Below are 20,986 nucleotides of genomic sequence, written 5' to 3' on the forward strand. Positions count from 1 at the left end.
AAAACATCAATTTTTGAACTTAAATATAAAAATCTGCTGTCTTAATTTTGTCAGCAGTCTTATAAGACTGGTTGCCATGCATTTTCGCATAAATTGGCTCTTTCCAAGAAAAAAGAAATAAAAAAGTTCAATTTGTGAAAGTGCAGCTTTAAAGCAAAAATGCGCGGCAATATAAAATAAATACTGCCTGTTAATCCTTGTTAGGAGTGTTACACCCCTATACTCAAATACATGCTGATCGACGATTTTTTTCGGGGGAGTTGCGCTGTAAGACTGGTGCCCTCAATGCACTGTATGACTGGTGCCCTCAATGCGCTGTAAGACTGGTACCCTCAATGCGCTGTAAGACTGGTGGCCTCAATGCGCTGTAAGACTGGTGCCCTCAATGCGCTTGAAGACTAGTGCCCTCAATGCACTGTAAGACTGGTGCTCTCAATGCGCTGTAAGACTGGTGCCCTCAATGCGCTGTAAGACTGGTGCCCTAAATGCGCTGTAAGACTGGTACCCTCAATGCGCTGTAAGACTGGTGCCCTCAATGCGCTGTAAGACTGGTGCCCTCAATAAGATGCAGGTTATATCCATGGGGATAACACGCAACCATACATGAATAGATAAAACGTAATTATCCATGGACAAATGAAATGACAAATAAAAACATAAATAGGCAAAAACAGTATCATGTAAGGGAAATATATAGAGGGTAATATTCGTTTCGGTACAAGATCGTAATAAAAAATACATGATTCACCCAGTAAATACCATATGCTATATCTCACGAGTGACGTAGCCACGAATAAACTATTCATTTTTGGTTTTCTCGAAGTGATAATAAACTAAAGCAAAACAGGTTTTTTTGTTAATTTATTATAAATTGGACATATACAAATGTTTTTTTTTTTAGTTTATCCGAAAGAAAGCGTGAAAGGCACGCAAATATCTTGTCTATCGTTTCAAAAATGACGTCTTTGAAATTGTTTCCCAGCAATGTAATGACAGCAAACTAAAGTTCCAAAACAGGGAACAATATCAAATTGTTATTTAACTGTTTGAATGTGTAAGATATCATTTTAATTGATAAATCACCGGAAAGCATTTACTGAAACCTGCTACACCATACTATCAAATTGTGAAGGTACATCAATTTTTTGCATTCAACACTTATAACAACTCTACTACAGTAAAATCTCTATATGCGACCACGTCGTTTTTACGACCACTCCGCTAATGAGACCGATTTTTTTCAGAGTCGATATTTTCCTCAATTATTCAAGGGTCGTTATCCTCGAAAAAACGGGCACCCCGTTATTCAGTTACACGAAAACATGTCTGTTTACATTGTCAACAGCTACTGAACAATACATTTATGGCATCTTCTTGTTCGTGAGTAGTTATTTTGAATGCGTTATGTTTAATGTTATATACTTCCGGGAACACTATCAGGTAAGGTCTATAAAGCTGCATTCTCACAGATATACATTTTTTACAACTTCTTTCATTTTTTGTCCTTGAAAGAGCATTTTTTTGCATAAATATCTGCAAACCAGTGAAATAAGATTGCTGACAAAATAACAGATCGTAGATTTTCATATTCCAGTTTGAAAATTGATGTTTTATGGTTTAAACAGTTACTAACGGGTTAAGAAAAATGCATAAAACATCAATTTTTTAACCTGAATATAAAAATCTGCGATCTATTTTTTTCTCAGCACTCTTATATAACTGGTTCTCATGGATTTTCGGAAAAATTGGCTCGTTCCAAGACAAAAAATAAAAAGTTGCCAAAACGTTCAATTTGTGAGAGTGCAGCTTTTAAAGGCCTAGTTAACTGACCCCCCCCCCCCCAAAAAAAAAAAAAAAAAAAAAAAAAAAAAAAAAAAAAAACAAACAACAACAACAACAACAACAACAAAACAGAACAAAAAAAAAACAAAAAACACAGACCGTGTTTAGTACACAGCCTCTGTTAATTGATCTTAATCTACTTGTCTTGATCCCTCTTATCAGATCTCCGATCAGAGTATCCTGCTGTGCAGTTTTAGAAGTTTAATGACAGAAATGGACCCTAACTGCAGCCAATAAACGTATACACAGGAAATTGGCCCCTACTTTGACATCAGTGCAATTAGCAGGAGATGCACGGCAGGGGATTATCATGCCAAACATTCCTTAAACTAGGCCTTTAAGAGATGTGTTACCAATCAAATTTATTTTAAACTTTTTTATTTCATGACTATACATTTCCACAATATATGATGATGATGATAACAAAAAAGAAACAGAAACAGTGTAATGTAACAAAGCTTACGTAAATATAAAAAGGAAGAGCAAAGGGATTGGGTCACGAGTTTTTCCAACATCAGTTACGGCCCTTTCCCAAAACGTCACTTAAAAAGCATAACTGATTACGTTGTCACATTAACTATGAAACCAAATGTAATATTTCATGCAGTTATATAATGTTCATATACATAGAAATGAGAATAATGTGTTCTATAACTACGAGAAATGTGATTTCTAATAAATTGATCGTGCAATGCAATAAATAATAATAAAAAGTAGAAATTATTCTAAAACTACGAGAAAAGAGATTTTTAATTAATAGATCGTGTAATGCAATAAATAATAATAAAAAGTAGAAATTAAGCTAAGGCTACAACAAATTAATGTTTCGTTCCTCGGATTTAAAAAAAATTGGAGCGAGCGACCGAAAAAAAAATCGATTTGGTCAGTTTTCGTAAAAACCGAAGCGAGCGAAGAGCGGATTTTTTTTTTCATATAATCAATATAAATAAGAGAGATTGTTCAATAAAGTTGCTTTAAACCCATTTTAAACATATTTTATTCAACATATCTATATATCTATATATACATATAATACACGTTAAATATAATATAAGTATAAACCCATTTGAATGCAATCTTGAACTGAACCTTTAAAGGACATTGGGAAAATGTCCGAATACATTTATTTATTTGTTTTTAGTTCACACATTATACGGAGAACCAAATTTCTACTTTAATTAAAACATATTTTTAGTATGACAATCATTTAAAATAAAAAAGAACGCTGCTTTTAGGAGAAAGTTTTAAAAGACTTATATAAATGTACCTGAATCACTTTAACATCATTTGCAACTGTATTTAGACATTCATTAGGATTGATTTCGGATGTTTAAAAAATCATATTTTACACAAGCATCATCAAACATCAGACTCGATATACATTTAAATTTCTTGACTTTATTTCGTTTTGAATATCACAGTAAATGTAATGGCATTTGCTTATCGAAATGAAAAGTCCAAGGGTATGTTCAGAGTAGTTTTATGCTCATTGATATGTTTTCGACGTCATACGGTAAAATTCTGGTCACTTGTATTTTGACTTGAATCAAATAATACTTAGTTGAGTCATTGTTCATTATTACGATTTCCATCCAAAAATATAGGAGCGGGCGAACAAATAAAATAAAAAAAAATTTTTTTACATTTTCAAAAAAATAGGAGCGGTAAATCCGCGGAACGAAACATGAATTTGGTGTGTCAGAATTAAGATTGGAGAGAGAGATATATCTCCTTGTGCTTACTGCTTAAGAAGCGATTACTGTACTTTATATAGTGGTGCACTTCCGTACATATTACAACATTATCATCATTAGAGAGGTTAAAAGATCCGAAAAGAAGTTTGTTAGTGCTTAGAGGATGAAATTGGCTAGTGTTATGAAAAAGTATCTGCCTTTCGACTACAAATAGTGAGCAGTTAAAGAAGTAGTGTTAGTTTAGTTTTAACTTACTTAATTTTACAACGATTGTGAAACAAACTATTACGACTTATATTGATTACTCTCGTTGGCACGATGTTGCGCGAGAGTGTGGTCTTGTGTTGTTGGGGAAACCGGAGAACCTGGAGAAAACCCGATTGTCCGGCTTGGTGACCACTAACCAAACTCACATGCGCCCAGGCCGGGAATCGAACCCGGGTCGCTTTGGTGAAAAGCGAGTGCGCTAACCACTGCGCTAACCGGACAACATAAATAGTGTTAATACAATAATGTCGCAGAATTACTCCCCTTGTTTGGCGAGGCAACCGTTTCCAGGCATTCCACCATAATAACATTTGCCTAGTCCTCTGTGTAGATAAACTTGACGTTCATTTTGTATGGCACGCAAGGAGTTATGACGTCATTTTTTACTTCAATATTGCGCTCCGATTGGATAAGTTCGACGTCATTTAACCAATGATATACGACATAACAAAAATCAACTATTGTTTTATACAAACGTATGTTGTCGGTTACACTATTAAAGAACAAATACTCAATTGCATAAAATACTGCTAATTTTTAATCGCGATGAATATTTTTTGAAAATGTAAATCGGCAGAGCCTCGTTTTTAAATGAACTCGTTTAATGAATTCGATACAAAATAAACACTCATTTGAGATATATCATATCGTATCAATGCTAAAACATACGCGGAACGTATTCAAAAGTATTTAAAAATCTACAGACCTTTGTAAAACTCATCAATAGTCTCATATGCTGTATATTTATTTTTAATGCTCTTTGAAATGCTACATTATTGCGCATTTGAGCAGAAAATTAGCTCTTATTTCACTTGTTATGAAAGCATATATGCTTTTGGCGATTAGTGGTAATATGTATCGCTTTTGACGTAAGGATTCCAGTAAAGTTTACATCAATTTTGAACATTCGAAAGACATTTTCCTGTTATGTTGCAATTCCAAATACCACTAAATACCAGCAAAATAAAAAAAATAAAAAATATACAAAAAAAACACAAACAAACAAAATTCTGCTAAAACTGCAATAAGTGCCTCTAGATGTATAATTATATACAGTTTTCTTTCATCTAGCCTTTTCAAACGTGCTTTAAGTGTGGCTATATACTTGAAAGACTTTAAAAATCAATGTGTCTGTATGCCATAAGTTTATTCCTGATGCAACTCTGACGGCTTCAGGCCATGCTTAAAAGGAAACCTGACATGGTAAACGGCGTATATATCGTCACTGGCGGATCCAGGGGGAGGGGGGCGGACCAGGCTCGCGCCCCTATCAAATCTTCAAGATTTACTTTTTATGTCAATATCGGAGTAGGAAATAATAAAATACGCTAAAATTGCACATTTTCGAGCTAGAAATTGTTAAATTCTTCTGAAAGTAACGCCTCCTCTAACATCAAATATTGGATCCGCCCCAAATTGTTTGGTTACAATGAAGTGAGTTCATGTTTTTTTTTACCACGTACTAAATATTTTGCAGTACAGAAATTATTAGAAATTTAGAAGACTGATTCTTCAAGCAATGGGTCGTGTCGACATTTCCGTTGAAGAAAAGTTTGATTCATACACTGACTTAAAAACCCGGCGGTTTAAAACAAACGAAACCATCATGAAAATACCTTGGCATGCTGTCAAAATAACAAAGAGATAGGCCACCACGGTTTCATGAGTTAGTTGGTATATATATCCAAACAGCCAAGCAATTCCGGTTAGGGAAGACAGTTTTACAAATATCTTTAACGTACTAATGTTCCGTCGCGTTGAATGTGGTTTAACGCTTGAGTGTTTCGAAATAGTATACAACGCGTATACTAGCATCGCAATATTCATAACAATAATAAACCCTAATGGAATAGCAGCTGTATACAGTATGAGAAACGGTTTTGCTATGAAACACGGTTGCCCACCATATCCAAGGGAGTTGTCATCTAATGTCATGTAACTTATAGAAATGTGAATGAGGACTACAACAGACGCCGCTGTTAACACGAATACAATGTATCTCAGAAACTGTTTCTTGATACTTAAAGATACTGAAAAGCTTATATCAGATGTGACCATCAATGTGAAATGGAATGTACATGTGAGCATCCAGAAAATGGACGCCAGGAAAGAGAAATGTAATGCAGCACCTAGAACTTGACAAGCAATTAAGGATATATCAAAATTAACAAAGCTCATCATAGCAAACACATAAAATAGAATCAGACATGCTGATAATGCGATGTTGTTCAGGCCAGGAAGATGTCGCATTGTTGGCACACTCATGTACACAGCTATAGTTACAACAAGAGAAATAATCGAACAGCTCATGCTGATAACTGTTATCCATGCTAAGGCATTCTGGTCTGAACTTGGGTAACTGGGTTTCACTGGAGTACCAAATTTATACTTGATGAAATCATCATAACATACCAGTCCACGCTTTTCATATGTGTTTTCCTCGTTATATGTGGATAACAGCACTTCAATAGTATTCTCTTGAGTTTCATCCGAAAGCAGATTAATTCTTGGACATGTTGGATTCGGCCAGACTTCTACTTCAAGACTAGAAAAAGGTTGTTGATATCCATAATTGTCACCTTGCTTGAACAATAGTATGTCATTACCGTGTTCGTCAGCAAACGAGTTTTCAATCCCAGACTTAATCCATAAGGGTATTGATAGCACATCCATGTGATTGCGGCTAATGGTATTGTATGAAATTTGTCCAAAATCTAGGGCTGTTGTGTATTGCATGTCGAATACGAGGTAAAGATCATCAGAGGCTGTAAAAACCTGAGCCATATCATGAAGCATTTCACCGACTTCACTTATAGTTGGATTTGTCTCAACTTGAAGCGATACAGAAACATATGTCTGTTTAACGTGTGGCCAAATATCTTCATCGTCAGTTTTATTTAAAACACCAAGCAGCTCATCGACACTGGTGTTTAATTGTGTAAACATATAGAGGTTAAAACCTGAAATTCGAAACGGCAAAAACTCAAGTTTAGTGTAAACGTCTTCTAAGGCAACTGTCTGAAGTTTATGATAATGTGGTGGGTTAAATGAATTGAAATCTTTCTTCATAGTTAGTACATAGCTCAAATGAAAGGTAACTGCAAACGAATCAACTGCAGTTTTCAATGGCACCTCACATCGAATATTCGTCCCATCTTTTACTAGAATTTGTCCTTTGGCACAAGAGATACGTCTACATCCACCCTGTAATACAACAAGTAGGCAATACAAGCTCCTAAGATTTATTTCTTAAACATTCAAACACACTTACATAAAAAATTATAGCGATATAATGTATGAATGTATTTTTGAACTTGTAAACCGTCCATATACATCTGAGGTTATTTTCGATGGAAAATGACCGAGGGGCTCCGAACGTTCTGAATGAGGGTTATTTATGGAAGGCTCCAAGCGACATAAGAATAAAGATGCTTTCACCTCATTTGGTTTAGACACTTGCATCACATGTTCCCACATCTAATTCGACGTCATACAACACGCGAGAAAAGCGTCAAATCATTACAGTCTTATACGTCTTGTGAATTATTTATTACAACTTCAAAATATAACTCAAAGAGCTTACTTATCACATATCAGACTTTAAGTTTCGTATGACTTGCAATTTTAAATAGATTGTGCAAATGTTAAATAACATACCTCAGAAGGATCTTGTATGTAGCCATGATCACAGTTTTCATCAGGCACCATTACCCCTTCCGCTTTTAAGGATTTTTCAAGGTCATTAAAATCAAGCAACGAGATGAATGAGTACTTTGGAGCACGATATATACCTTGTCCACGATCGTAACAATAGGTAGAGACATTTGATGCATCTCCACCATTACACAAGTAACAATGTACGTTATTGTAGTTAAAGTAAATAGAACGGTATGACAGACAGGCTGCCTCAATATCGGGGTCATACGTCGTCCATCTTCCCGTTACGTTGCATCTGTTAGTGTATATAAGGCAATGTACTAACCCTGCAGTTAAATCTTCTGGTGGTTGGAAGAAAATATAGCAGTCCGTCCGCTCATCAAGAAGGGCTAAAACAAACGTTTTATTTAACAGAAATTGCTTTCAACTACATTTGCCGTATACCTGCTTATCAGATAGAAATAACAACAGTTGAAATATCTTCTTCCGAAACATTGATAAAATTGTAAAATATGTTTTAAAATACAAGCTATGCTATTTATTTTGCATCTTTCACAACACAATCAAAATGTAATATATTTGCTCTGTCAATTGTTTATCTTAATATTAAATACTAATAGATCGTTGTTGTAAATGTAGTAAAAGTCCGCTTGTCACACTGAGTGATTATCTCTGATTATCTCTGATTTTTTTTTTAATTTAAAAACTTTAAATAATTCAATTCATATCGTCTAGGGCGGAATGTTTGTATTTTATCACGGATATGTTTAAGAAGTATTACACATCACTGTCATGAGAGTCATATGACATGAATAGGACCGGCTAGGCAGGCCCCGAAAGTGTATGACGTCAGCGGTCGATATTGCATTTTTGCGAGCACCGGTCCGGCCAAAAATACGATATTGAACACTGATCTCATAAAAATGGATTTTTATTAAAATACAGTGTTATACGGACCGATGCAATATATGTATAAAGAAGGGACACATTTATGTGTTATGTATCCTTTGTAACTAAACCGTGTAGAGTTCTCGTACATAAACATGTGTTAAAATTAGCTTAGCATGTCTTGTAAAAGGCTATTTTAACTTACATGGGATATCCGTAAACCTGTTCAAGAACGCGTTGCCATATTCACATCCCAAATGCATACTCCATGGTATGAGATCACCATCCGTTTCCCCTTGACATTCTGCACAATATCTATTTCTGTACGTCCTAAACCTAGAAGACACTGGCACAAAGTACTGCGGACCTTCCGCAAAATCATATTCGTCGTACTTTTGCAAACACTTCTTCTTTACGTCTTGGTTCTTGACCCGGCTTGGACATTGTCCAACAAGTATAAAAGAATTATCTATATTAATATAGTCATTTTTCGACTTTGTATATTGTGTGTGGACGCACTGCCACTGGCGGGTCGCTTCTACCTCAGCAGGACTCATAAAATCCTCCAGAACATTAGGACAGCAATCATGGCCACAGTTGGAATCACATGAACAATCCAAACAACAAGCGTATGAGCCACCTGGCCACTCCGGGGGAGCAATGTTATGTCTCAACGGTTTAAAATGTATGCCACCTTAGAATTAAAAGGGCCTTTCTGACATTTTGACCAAAATTGAGATCTTTGCATATTTCCGTCTCATTTAATGATATATTTCTCCTGTAAAATTATCTAACCTACCTCCTGTCATATTTTACATATATGAGTCAAAATACAATGGTCATATCCAACTTACATAAATAACAAGTTAGCGGTAAAAGGATGCATGTGTATGCAGTTTTGTGGTAAAAGGACCCATTTGTCAAATAGGCCCTTGTTATTACAAACGATTTCCAAAGATTTTCATATATATTTAGGTAAAATGTGTTATTTGGAATATAGGCCGTTTCTATCCCAAGCAGTTTCACAAAACCTGCATCTTGTTTATCAAATATTAATAAATTGGTGACAGGTCGGGTGTAGCATTTCCTAGGACTGTTTTAACAAAAGATTGTTTTGTTCCCTGCAAATGTTTACATTAACATTTTGCAAACAATTAAAGCAAAGGAATGAGGAAAAATGGCTGATTTTTATGCAAGCAATGTATGTGCTGTTTGTGGAGCTTTGTGCTGTTCTTCCGTGTTTCTTGTTTGTGAATTTTTGTTTTTTGTGTTCTATGTCTTTGGCGTTTACCCAGTGCCATTAAACCGGGTGTATGTTTAAACGTTTTGCTACTGAGCTTGTTTCTGTAGTTTTTCACATAAGTAATGTTATAATAAAGTGTTTACAAATTAAAATATAGTATCAAAGGTGATTGTTTTCTAAGTTCTATATTGTAATATGTGTAATGCAATCAAATTATTTCAGAAAATCAGTTTTATGAAGTTTACCCATTTCAATAAATGTTTTATTTTCTGATGTTAGTATCCTGCTGGACTTAATATTCATTATGACTATTTTTACCAACATAAGTCTAAATCTAAAGAATAAAATTCATTTTAATGATGCTCCAACTATTTAATATATTCTTAAATCTCTTGCAGAACACAGATGGTCATTTTGAATGGTCAGATGAAGAGTTTTTTGCTAGTAATTGTACTGAGGAAGGCATTGCATGTACTCTGTATGAAGAATGTTCAAAAGTTTCCTTTTTATTTTCAATAACCTTGTGTGTAAAACAATAACAAATACTGTAATGTTATAAAATATTACATAAATTGATAAATATAAGTGTACAATATGAATAGATATATAATAGAATTAATGCAAATAAGTAAGTTTGTAGTATTCTTATACCATATGTTTCTCAAATTTTATCACAATAGGAGAGGCGAATCAGACACTGGAGGAGATCTGGTACAAAAAGATATAAATAAGCCAGCACACGATGATAATGTGTACAGGATTCATCCGACGATGATGTACCACTGGCAAAGTTATGTTCGAGAACATTGATAGGACAAATAAGCAGCCAGTAAGGAGAAAATTGATTGAAGAAGAAAGTGGTTTCTGATGATAGTAACCAGGATGTATTGTGTAACCCTGATAAGGACATAATTGATTCTACTGATTCCGAGGCAGGGGAATTGTCGCATGTAAAACAAGGGACAAGATAATACTGCAAAGGTGTGAATAATAAGGCCTGGAAGAAACCAACAAGGAGTAAGTCGCCTAATATCAAGCAAAAGCCAAGACATTTCAAAGGAAATCTGCTACTGGCAAAATTTAAAAATCAATAAAAATACTGACAGAAGGTAATAAAAAAGAAAACAGATTGGGAGCAAATTAACTGATGTAGATAAAGCTATGCTTTTGAATAGAAAATTGCAATTACTTTAGTCCCACATACACATATCTCGCTTAGACCAACTGGCATGTAATGAAAGGAAACGCATACATGTTGCTTCGGATGGAAATTATTTCTTTGCTGCTGTTGCAAGAAGTGTTCAGGAACATGTCTTGAATGACATTGATGAATTAAGACATTCAATTTGTGATTATATGTTACAAAATAAAGATCGCTACGCAGTTTTTGTTACACTTGAAGGAAGGAAATCAGAATGATGAATTTATAAAAGAAAATAATGATTTGAGAAGAAGTGGTCACTGGAATACAAGCATAGCAGACTGTTTACCATTAGCTATCGCTTATAAATATAACAGTATCCTTCGAATATTTTCAAATTCTGTTGAAACACCAAGTATTAACATTAAACCATCTGAATGGATAGAAACAGTTCATACAAGCTCTTTGAAATGGCCTACCTGTCTATAAGACAAGAAGAACGATTAAACACCAGAACGAGGAACCTAATCCTGTGCATACAACACCGAGTAAACGTATGACTGGAAACAAAGTTGATAGTTCAGAAAATAAAATAACACTTACACCACACAAGCGAGCCGACTATAAGAGCCCATCTAAAACGTGTTCAAGCAGAAAAATAAAAAGTGGATTAGATGTGGTGGTAAACAAGATATATCCCGGACACGGAAAACTGTTTAATCGAAATACGTAAAACCTCAGAACTGTGGTCGTTGTAGATTTAAATGCAGAACTAAATTTAGTGAATCTGAACGACAACAAATATTTGGTATGTACTACGCCCTTTCAAACTATGAACGACAACGATTCTTTATTTGTAACAAAAACACACCATGTCGTCAATCAACTTGGATTAAACAAAAGTCACCTTGCTTCTGGAGAAAAACGTGAGCAGGTCTGTCACAGTTATTTCTTAAACACTTGGCATAGGACAGAAAGTTGTAAAATATGCAATGACCAGAAATGAGAATGGGACATTGCAATGGGAAGGAATATGAGGTCGTAAAGCACCCTCCACATAAATTAAGAAACTTTCAACACTGTCTGTGACAACAGTTTTTTTTCTGAAATGGAGTCGCACTACTGCAGGAAAGGTTAAAAAAAAAGTATAAAAATACAGTGAAGCAACACATGACTTACAAGCTGTTCTCACTACATCATGTTCACTTGTCAGCGAATTGTACATAAAAGTACCACAGTTGAAGGCCATCAACAACAAGTGTTTACCGTCGGGTCACAGCCAAAAGGAATGTGAATTCAACTATAGAACAGTCGAAGAAAAAGACATCTGTGTATGTGCCTTCGCAGTGGATTGCTGTAACATCTTTGTCGAGGAAAAGTAACCCATATGTCACTGTCCCTCTGAGATACGACCACGTTCTTGATTTAAAGTCATTTGTGAAAAAGCTCAATATATATTTTCGAACATCTATTACTGGAACAAAGGTTAACTGACTGAATGTGCGCAGGATCAGAGTGGAGAAAGAGCATCCTAAGACATTGTTTGTGAACTAAACATTCGAAACTGGTAATTTCATACAAATAAATACCCAGCGTACAGTCACTCGCACAAAAGGTAGGACAAAAACGTGGCCAGTAAATGATTCGGGCATGGGTATGTGTTATACTTCACGCCTTCTCCTGTCTACCCCCAAAAAGACTGACTTGGTAAATCTTTGCGAAAAAGGGATCGTTCCTGACGACTTTCATGGATACATCGTTTCATTACCAACACACAGCAAATGCAAGGACAACATTCCAGAACTTTCGGATAAGGATGATTCTGATTCCGAATTTGAGTGAATAACATTAGTGATCTGTATCGTCAGAGACAGTGGATCATTAGTCTGCATACATTTGTTCAAGCATACTTGATTGTATGCTCAGAACACATTGAATGTCTGTTATAACGCGTTTACGTGTATACTTTTATCAAACATAATGCTGTTTTTATGTTGATAGTAAAGGAATAATTTATCAAATAGAACCGTTTACACCTATATTTCAATATATTTTATGAAAATCAGTTCATGCAACAAAGGCCTACTTGCCATATAGGAACAATAAGATTTAGTATCCTGAAAAACGTTTGGGATAAAAGGGCTTATTTACGTTATTGATTATATCTATTTATTTATTGATTATTGGCAAATGAAATATATGTGTAATTGAAGCTTTGAATATCAAATATATCAGCGCCATAAGGTGTCTGTAAAGTATTTCCCTGATTTGTTACATATCTTCTAGCCTTAAAATTCTTTTATCTCAAAAATATGAAAATTTCAGATAGGCCCTTTTAATTTTTAGTTAAATCCGGTATGAAAGAAGTGTTTATAAATAAAACTGTTGATGCTGTACTAGTTCTTGTTGTTGTTGGAGTTGGTGTCGTCTTCGAGCGCGATGGGCAAAGCGTCGTTAGTGGACACAATTCTCTATATTCCCTTACTGCCTTTTCGGCTACTTCATCTCCATTCACAACACTTAAACCGCAACATGTAATAAGAATAAAACACAGTAAAGTCATGTTAAATTAATACTTTTATTCCACTTAAACACAATGCTCATGAGCTTGTAATTCATGAAGGTATTAAAGTCTGATAAATAAAGTTTTAAAAATCCAAGAAATTTCTGAAATGTATGGAAATGACAATTTCTAGAATTTACAAAAATGCTCTCGCTGGCGTCCTAGTAAGCGAGACCGAGCCACAATTATGATAAAGAAGATGTGGAAGGAGTATTTAATTTGCGTAAAATGCCGTTTACTGTAATGCGGTGTATTTCCAAAAGTTTTAATTTGCGTGTTCACATGTGTTGACCTATACTATTAGTATTCAAATCAGAAAGGTAGCTAAGCTTTGTGTCATATGTATAGACATTGCATTTATTTGTGCTATGTTCGCAATATATCATATATTTTTGTTTTGCCATGCTTAATATCGCTCTGCCTTAACATAAATTGTGTTTGCATTACCATGTATTACTCTTAAACACAGAGGGTTGCAATTTCGCAAAAAAAAAATTTTTTTTTCATTGGCAAGGCTTTAATCCAGAACGCATGGTTGGTTAAACCATGACAAAAATGTCAAGCAAAATTGACTAGATGTATGTTATGTGATTTTATTCCTTTTTTATAAAACGAGCCAAATGGAATTAATTCTGTTCAACTTTGTTGGGTGTTTATTTCTAGATTTCAATGGTTTATGGGGTAAAAGTCATGATATCGTTAAGCAAACAATCCGGTATCCGTATTGTACACACAGCTGTTTTTTTTTCACAGTGGAAACATCCTTTGTTTCCCCCATTCCGGTCGTACGCCATTTTCTAGGTACGTATACTATATTCAAGTCGTACCATGTTGACAAGGACAACGTTCAATATCACGCCTCTAACATGAATGACGTAACGCCATTAGTCCGGGACTGGTCATGCGATGACCCAATAGTTTTTTATATCGGATCACTGAATTTATATTGTATCAGAATGGCATTTATTTTCTAATTCGGATGAATATTCCGATGAATAAATGAAACATTTAAACATGAAAACAGGTTGTCGACGTTATATATACTTTAAAGGGTTAGTAGGTGACCCGATACGGGATACACAGGACGCAGTACTCTCACCCGCTATGGTTTCTTTTGCCCCGTTTATCCCATATCGGGTCACCTTCGATCTCTCCCGATATGGTTTCCTTTGCCCCGTGTATCCCATATCGGGTCACCTTCGATCACTCCCGATATGGTTTCCATTGCCCCGTGTAGCCCATATCGGGTCACCAACTACCCGAATAAATTATGAAATCTAGCGTTCGGTATATAAGAACAGCTTTGTATTTTATCAGCTGAATACTAAACAATTAAACTCTTTATGTTTGTAACAATTCCGATGATATAGTTAATGTATAGACCAAGCAATATGGGAGTTAATGTATAGACGAAACGATATGGGAGTTAATGTATAGACGAAACGATATGGGAGTTAATGTATAGATTAGGATAAGCGGGAGTTAATGTATACACGAACAGATTTGGGAGTTAATGTATAAACGAAACGATATGGGGGTTAATGTATAGACGAAACGATATGGGAGTTAATGTATAGACGAAACGATATGGGGGTTAATGTATAGACGAAACGATATGGGAGTTAATGTATAGACGAAACGATATGGGGTTAATGTATAGACGAAACGATATGGGAGTTAATGTATAGACGAAACGATATGTGAGTTAATGTATAGACCAAACGATATGGGAGTTAATGTATAGACGAAACGATATGGGAGTTAATGTATAGACGAAACGATATGTGAGTTAATTTATAGACGAAACGATATGGGAGTTAATGTATAGACGAAACGATATGTGAGTTAATGTATAGACGAAACGATATGGGAGTTAATGAATAGACGAAACGATATGGGAGTTAATGTATAGACGAAACGATATGGGAGTTAACGTATAGACCAAGCGATATGGGGGTTAATGTATAGATGAGGATAACTGGGGGTAATGTATAGACGAAACAATAGAGTGGTTAATTTATAGACGACACGATATAGGAGGTAATGTATATTCGCAGCAAAGTGGTAGTTAATGTATAGACGAAGCAAAGTGGGAGTTAATGTATAAAAGAAACGAAGGAAAACTGATGAACTACTGACCAATAACACTAAGTAGGTGTCTCCTGCCCTCTGGTAGCCATTTCAATGTATTTGATGAATAACCTATTGTTAAAGATATGCTCTGCGTTCGGAGCAAAGTTTTATGCACAAGAGGAGCTTTGTACCATCTTTGAGACACCAATGGCAGCATTTTTGAATGAAATATGTGGCACCTTTATTTAGCTACATATTTGAAGCATTTAAGTAAACTCCATATTGAAACAAACCTCTCTATCTAAACTCCCTCTTGAAGGGTTTAGTATATAACACGCATTTACTTTTCATTTAAGGATCAATCGTAATTTTTAAAACCACATTAATATTCCAATTTACAGTAATTAATTGTCCATTCCAAATGTCAAACTCAAACGACAGAGATTTTATCTAAGGGAAGAATGCAAATTATACCAATTGTTTAGGGCGTAATCTGGCAACGGTATGAACTAATTATTCTCTGTGTTTAACGCATATGCAAAGGTCAAAACCATACAACCCATAGCAGCATTTGTTCATATGATACAACAATTGAGCTGTAATTCACAACAGCTCACATTGAACTTCATGGGGAACAAATGTTTCAAAATGACATCCGGTTTACTTTGTAAACTGACCCCCATAGAATAATGACCCCCGGTCATTATTTTATATAGAATAATGACCCCTTTCTATAAAATACTGGCACCCCTTATAAAATAATGACCCCCCCCCCCCGATTTTATCTATAAAATGTTGACCCCCACCTAACCTATTACTAACATACTCTATATCATATCAAGTCACTGTCGTGTTTCATTTCTTATATTTGTTGTTGTTGTTGTTATTACTGCTGCATCTACAGCTAACACAACAGCAGTGAAGAACGGAAGTGGAGATATTCGCTTTTGTAACGCCCACTAGAACCGTTGTGTATGTTTATTCTCAGTACGACAGTAAGGAAATGTGGCGTTGGTTAGAATACAAACCTTTAGGCCTAACTGGTGGTAATTTAAGGGATCGAGAAGTTTACAATAAAAAATAGCGATCATTTTGTCCCAGTGCTGGAGGTAGATGGCGAAGAGTTCTCAAGAAAGCCATATCAACGAATTTGGAACCACATTCCAAAAAAATATCAAACACTAATAAACGATGACCAATTAGATGACTGCTTTAGTGAATTGCTACGCGGACTAGGCGTTACTATCAAAACGTGACAAAAGTGTAACGACTGTATATGTGAAGGCTTTTACTAACACGCCTTACGATGTAGAAGGGTTTTATCGGGGTTATCTGAGGAGGTGGATGCAAATATTTTCAATATAGTATGCGACCGGGGCGATGTCGAAAACAAGAAGCTTAACTGATATTTGAAACATGCACGTAATGAATCAGTGGAGAACTATACTAAATATACTATGCTAAATTTTGTTTAAAACATAGCATCTGATGAACATATTAAGGCGTGACATTTCGTAGTGCTTAACAGACGTTGTGTGTTTTACTAGTATAATTGCCTAATATCAAAACAGATGATGTGATGTTGTTTTACCCTGGGACTTCTTGTTACAATTGTATTCCATACATTTTCAAATAAAAAGTTTTTTCGTTCTATAAAATCATCCTTATAATGCATAAAGCTCGCTCATTTTAATTTTTGGGGTCTTATTTTACCGCACATTAGACTTTAAAGCTCCCGAACCACCGATAATCGGAATTAGCAAAATAATTACTTTGCTTCAATTTCAAAGATAATGCTTTATTTACTTAAATAAGGTGATGCAAGCAAGCTGTATTTGGTATAACAATTATACTAAGGAAAACACATTTTAATGCTAAAAAGAATTTTCAAATTTCTCGAAAAATCGAAGGTTCAGCAGCTTTAAGCTTACCTGATGTAGCCAAATTACAGTCTAAGAGAGATAATCCTGTAATCAGATAATGCAGTTTATTATCAGATTTCTCTCCCTTGCCTTAGTAAAAAAGAAGCGGGAAATCTCAAGCTTGATTACTTGTCGTGCACAGGTGAAGTCTACAGACATGTTAGTTTTTAACAGGGCTTTTGTGCAACTGGTGAATATTTAAGTATTCTTTTGCATGAATTGCTTATTCTTTTTATGCTAAATGATTTCTAGAACCACTTTTTGAATAGGGAAACAGAATGATAATTATAAGTTTGTTATTAATAACAAACGTTGTGCAAATATTTACTTCTACCGCATTTTGTGAAATATTTCACGGAAAGACCCCCTTTTTATTTAATTAACTTGTTCGGCATTTTCCTAGCAAAAAGACTGCGTAAGTCGTTAGTAAATTGAATCGTTTTTCGTCGACTAAATCGTTTACCGAAGCTCGTATGGTACTGCTCTAAGGTCAAAAGAATCGTGGATTTTTAAAAACTTTTAACGCCCATGATAGTGACATTTTATGAAATTTCCGATTGACAACACTGACTTATATCATTCTGTTTCCCTTGTCAAGAGCATCCAAGTGTTGTTTTTGAAATTAATTCAGCGAAAACATAAGCCATTTTCACTCCAGATATTTCAATTGTTCATTAATTGTACGAAACAGCCCTTTGCTAAACAAAAATGAATATAATAGATCTGAATCGTACAGAACGAAGGAGAGGTGTCCTTGTGTATGATTACCAAATATCAGGGCAATTTCTTATCTTTACTACCATTATTACGTCGACCGACGTCAAAGAAGACTGGCAAGCCACCTTAATTGCATTCTATTCATGGAATTGCGGTAGCATAACAACGCATCTTAAAAACCCGCTATACCAGCTGAGGCCGATGTTGTTGTTGTTATTTCTCAGTTTTATGACCCTCCCGCCTCTTTACGAGGACGTTATGGTGTGGAAATTCCAGCTTTACATGGTGGAGGACAGGGGCGGATCCAGGATTTTGGGTTAGGGGGGGCGTAACTTTTAATTACTCTAAAGGTTGCACTAGCAGATCCAGGGGCATACCTATAGTTCTAATATCATAACGAGGTTTCTATTAGGACGACTAAGTGGCTTATATAATTTGTATATTTTCGTTAAGCGGGAAAAACGAGGGAAGATACATGTATAATTGTGAACCCATGTTCAGATACTTTTACTATTCAACATATTCTAAGTGCATAGCTATCTATGTGTATCTATTCGCATAATGGATCTATCAGTAGCATGCGCATAGGATATTTCCTGGCGTAGATGTTCACAATTTCCTCAATATCCAATTTTATGTCCCTATGAATGAAGAGTAGCATGAGAGCGTTGAACCGGCTCAGGCCCATGGTACTCCTGTGCGGGTTCTTGATGAATTTCAATGACGAGTTGGACCGTTCCACTCCTGCTGATGTCACAGAAGTTAAAAGCAACAGTGTAAGCACTTTCGATATGTTGGGATACATATGTTGACGGCGCAGCCATATTTGTTGTCGTATAAATGTACCCAAAGGAAATTAATTGACTGATGTGTTTGTTTGTATGGGTTTTACGGCGCATCAACATGATCATGTTATATAGTGCCGAATTATTACAGTAAGGGAAGGCGGGAACGTTTAAATTGCGTGCACTCTGTGTTGTGTACGAGTACATCTCAAAAGGCAATGTTGTATAAAGATACGCGAGCGAAGCGAGCGAAGAAAAAATAGGAAAATATAGTATATATTATTGTTTCCATACCAAAGAACATGTAAGTTCCGGGAATTTTAGGGGGGGGGGCGTGCGCCGGGTGCGCCCCCCCCCCCCCCTGGATCCGCTAGTGGAGGAAGACCCGAGGTGCCTCTCCGGGCAATTTTCAGGCTCGGGCGGGCACCTAGGTAGAACCACCGACGTTTCGCAAGCTATAGCTGGTTAGCTTCCACACATGAAAGATCTTGACAGTGAGCCTCGGTGGCGCAATGATATCGCGCTTGCTTATTAAAGCGGATAAGTCTCACCAAACGGATATTATTTTCGCCGTATCAAACCTTTGCCAATATAAACAGATAACCTAATGGAATGGGGATACATAAAGGAACCCTTTTCCAACTTGAACCCCTTGCAACTTTCAAGGTACACGGTAGAACATACTTAGGACATAGACCACGAAACCCTTGCTTTAAAGGTGCATGACTTTTTGTTTAAAACATGTTTTAGATCTAAATCTTTTTGTTACCTATACAGGTATCATGCTTCAAGTCTTTCAAGTTTTATTTTCTAAGATTCGAAACTTTTTGACATCGCATTCTATTACGCATACATGTATATAATAATTCATTTACCTTCTGTGCAATGTAGTGTAAGCATTCTGGAACTTATAGTAAGTTAAACGGTGATTTAGTCCGAAATTATAGAAGAAACATCATTTTGTTATTGCATCCTTCAAGTTGCACTAATTTCGTAATAGCATGGGCTCGCCGGATCATTACGAAAAAAATGCTATCGACGGTAAAATAGTTCATTTTCTGGAGCGCAAGATTGTAAAAAAGGAAATTCATACGTGGAAAACCACAATGTTTATGCCACCCTTGGACGTGATGTCAAATACCCTTAACCTTCTTTATGTCACCTTTATGTCACTCATATATACCTCCAAAAATAGGCAAAACGGGTGTGGGGTAGCCCAGTGGTTTTATTACCTGTGACTCTCGTATATTGTTGAAGAGACATCCTTTTTTGGAGTTGGGTATTTGTGTCACTTTTTAGGCGTTTTTATGTAAACAATTCTATCAATATAAGGCATAAAAAATGCAAATCAGTTGTGGGGAAGTCCCATGTTTTATGACATGTGACGCCCATGCCAATAAGATGTTGTTCGAATTTAATGGCCATAACTCCCGAACAGGTGGAGCAAATCCATGTTTTTCTTTCTGCACAACCAGGCATCGTTAGTAGTAATTCTAATATTACAATATTTAACCAATTTATTGTAACTTTTCGTTATTTTTGGATATATACTCGTGTGTACTATATTGTTTGTTACTATGCATTCACGTTGACATTGATAATTATAAATATATGTGTTGTTGACGATGTACATTGTACAAATCGAAATAAACTGTCTGCCTGTCTGTCTGTCAGTAATCCCTGAAAGTTTGAATCAATCCCGTCCAATAATAAGTGAAATGTTGCGGTACACACGCACGGACGTACGCACGGACGGGTGCCATAACCATATTCTCCTCCGATGCCTATCGGTGGGGATACTTATGTTGTAAGTGTACCTTAGATGGGTTAGGGTTAGGGTTTGGATTAGGGGTCTATATTCTATAGGGGTCACAATTCTATTTGAGGGTCATTTTTCTACGTGGGGGCTCATAATATCAAGATTATGACCGGGAGTCACTATTCTATATAAAATAATGACCTAGGGTCGTTATTTTATCGGTGTCAGTTTACAACGTTACACCGGCATGACTTACGTGGCTTTGGAATCAGGGGGTATAGAGTCAGACATTTATTTTTAGTGTTATAAAAGTTTTGTTCTTTTGTGGAATTAAAATTGGCTTTTTTAATATAGATTTTGTTTGCGCATTTTCAAAAGCCATTGTAAAATTGGTTACATATAAAATAGCATTCCTTATAAAAAATCTTCTTGCGG

The 20,986-nt window shown here is 35.6% G+C and overlaps 1 protein-coding gene across 1 annotated transcript; it reads right to left on the reverse strand.

Annotated features, from left to right (window-relative positions):
• Positions 1 to 3,855: 3,855 nt before the first annotated feature.
• LOC128235160 (uncharacterized) lies at positions 3,856 to 13,456 on the reverse strand. The gene is made up of 4 exons (XM_052949905.1): positions 13,130 to 13,456; positions 8,554 to 9,042; positions 7,461 to 7,849; positions 3,856 to 7,007 (listed from the first exon to the last, which is right to left on the reverse strand). Exons 1-4 carry the CDS (start codon positions 13,293 to 13,295, stop codon positions 5,316 to 5,318), a joined length of 2,736 nt encoding a protein of 911 aa, XP_052805865.1. The 5' UTR covers positions 13,296 to 13,456; the 3' UTR covers positions 3,856 to 5,315.
• Between the last annotated feature and the right edge of the window lie 7,530 nt (positions 13,457 to 20,986).

Source organism: Mya arenaria, chromosome 1 (assembly GCF_026914265.1).
Source record: "Mya arenaria isolate MELC-2E11 chromosome 1, ASM2691426v1".
Classification (NCBI taxonomy): domain Eukaryota; kingdom Metazoa; phylum Mollusca; class Bivalvia; order Myida; family Myidae; genus Mya; species Mya arenaria.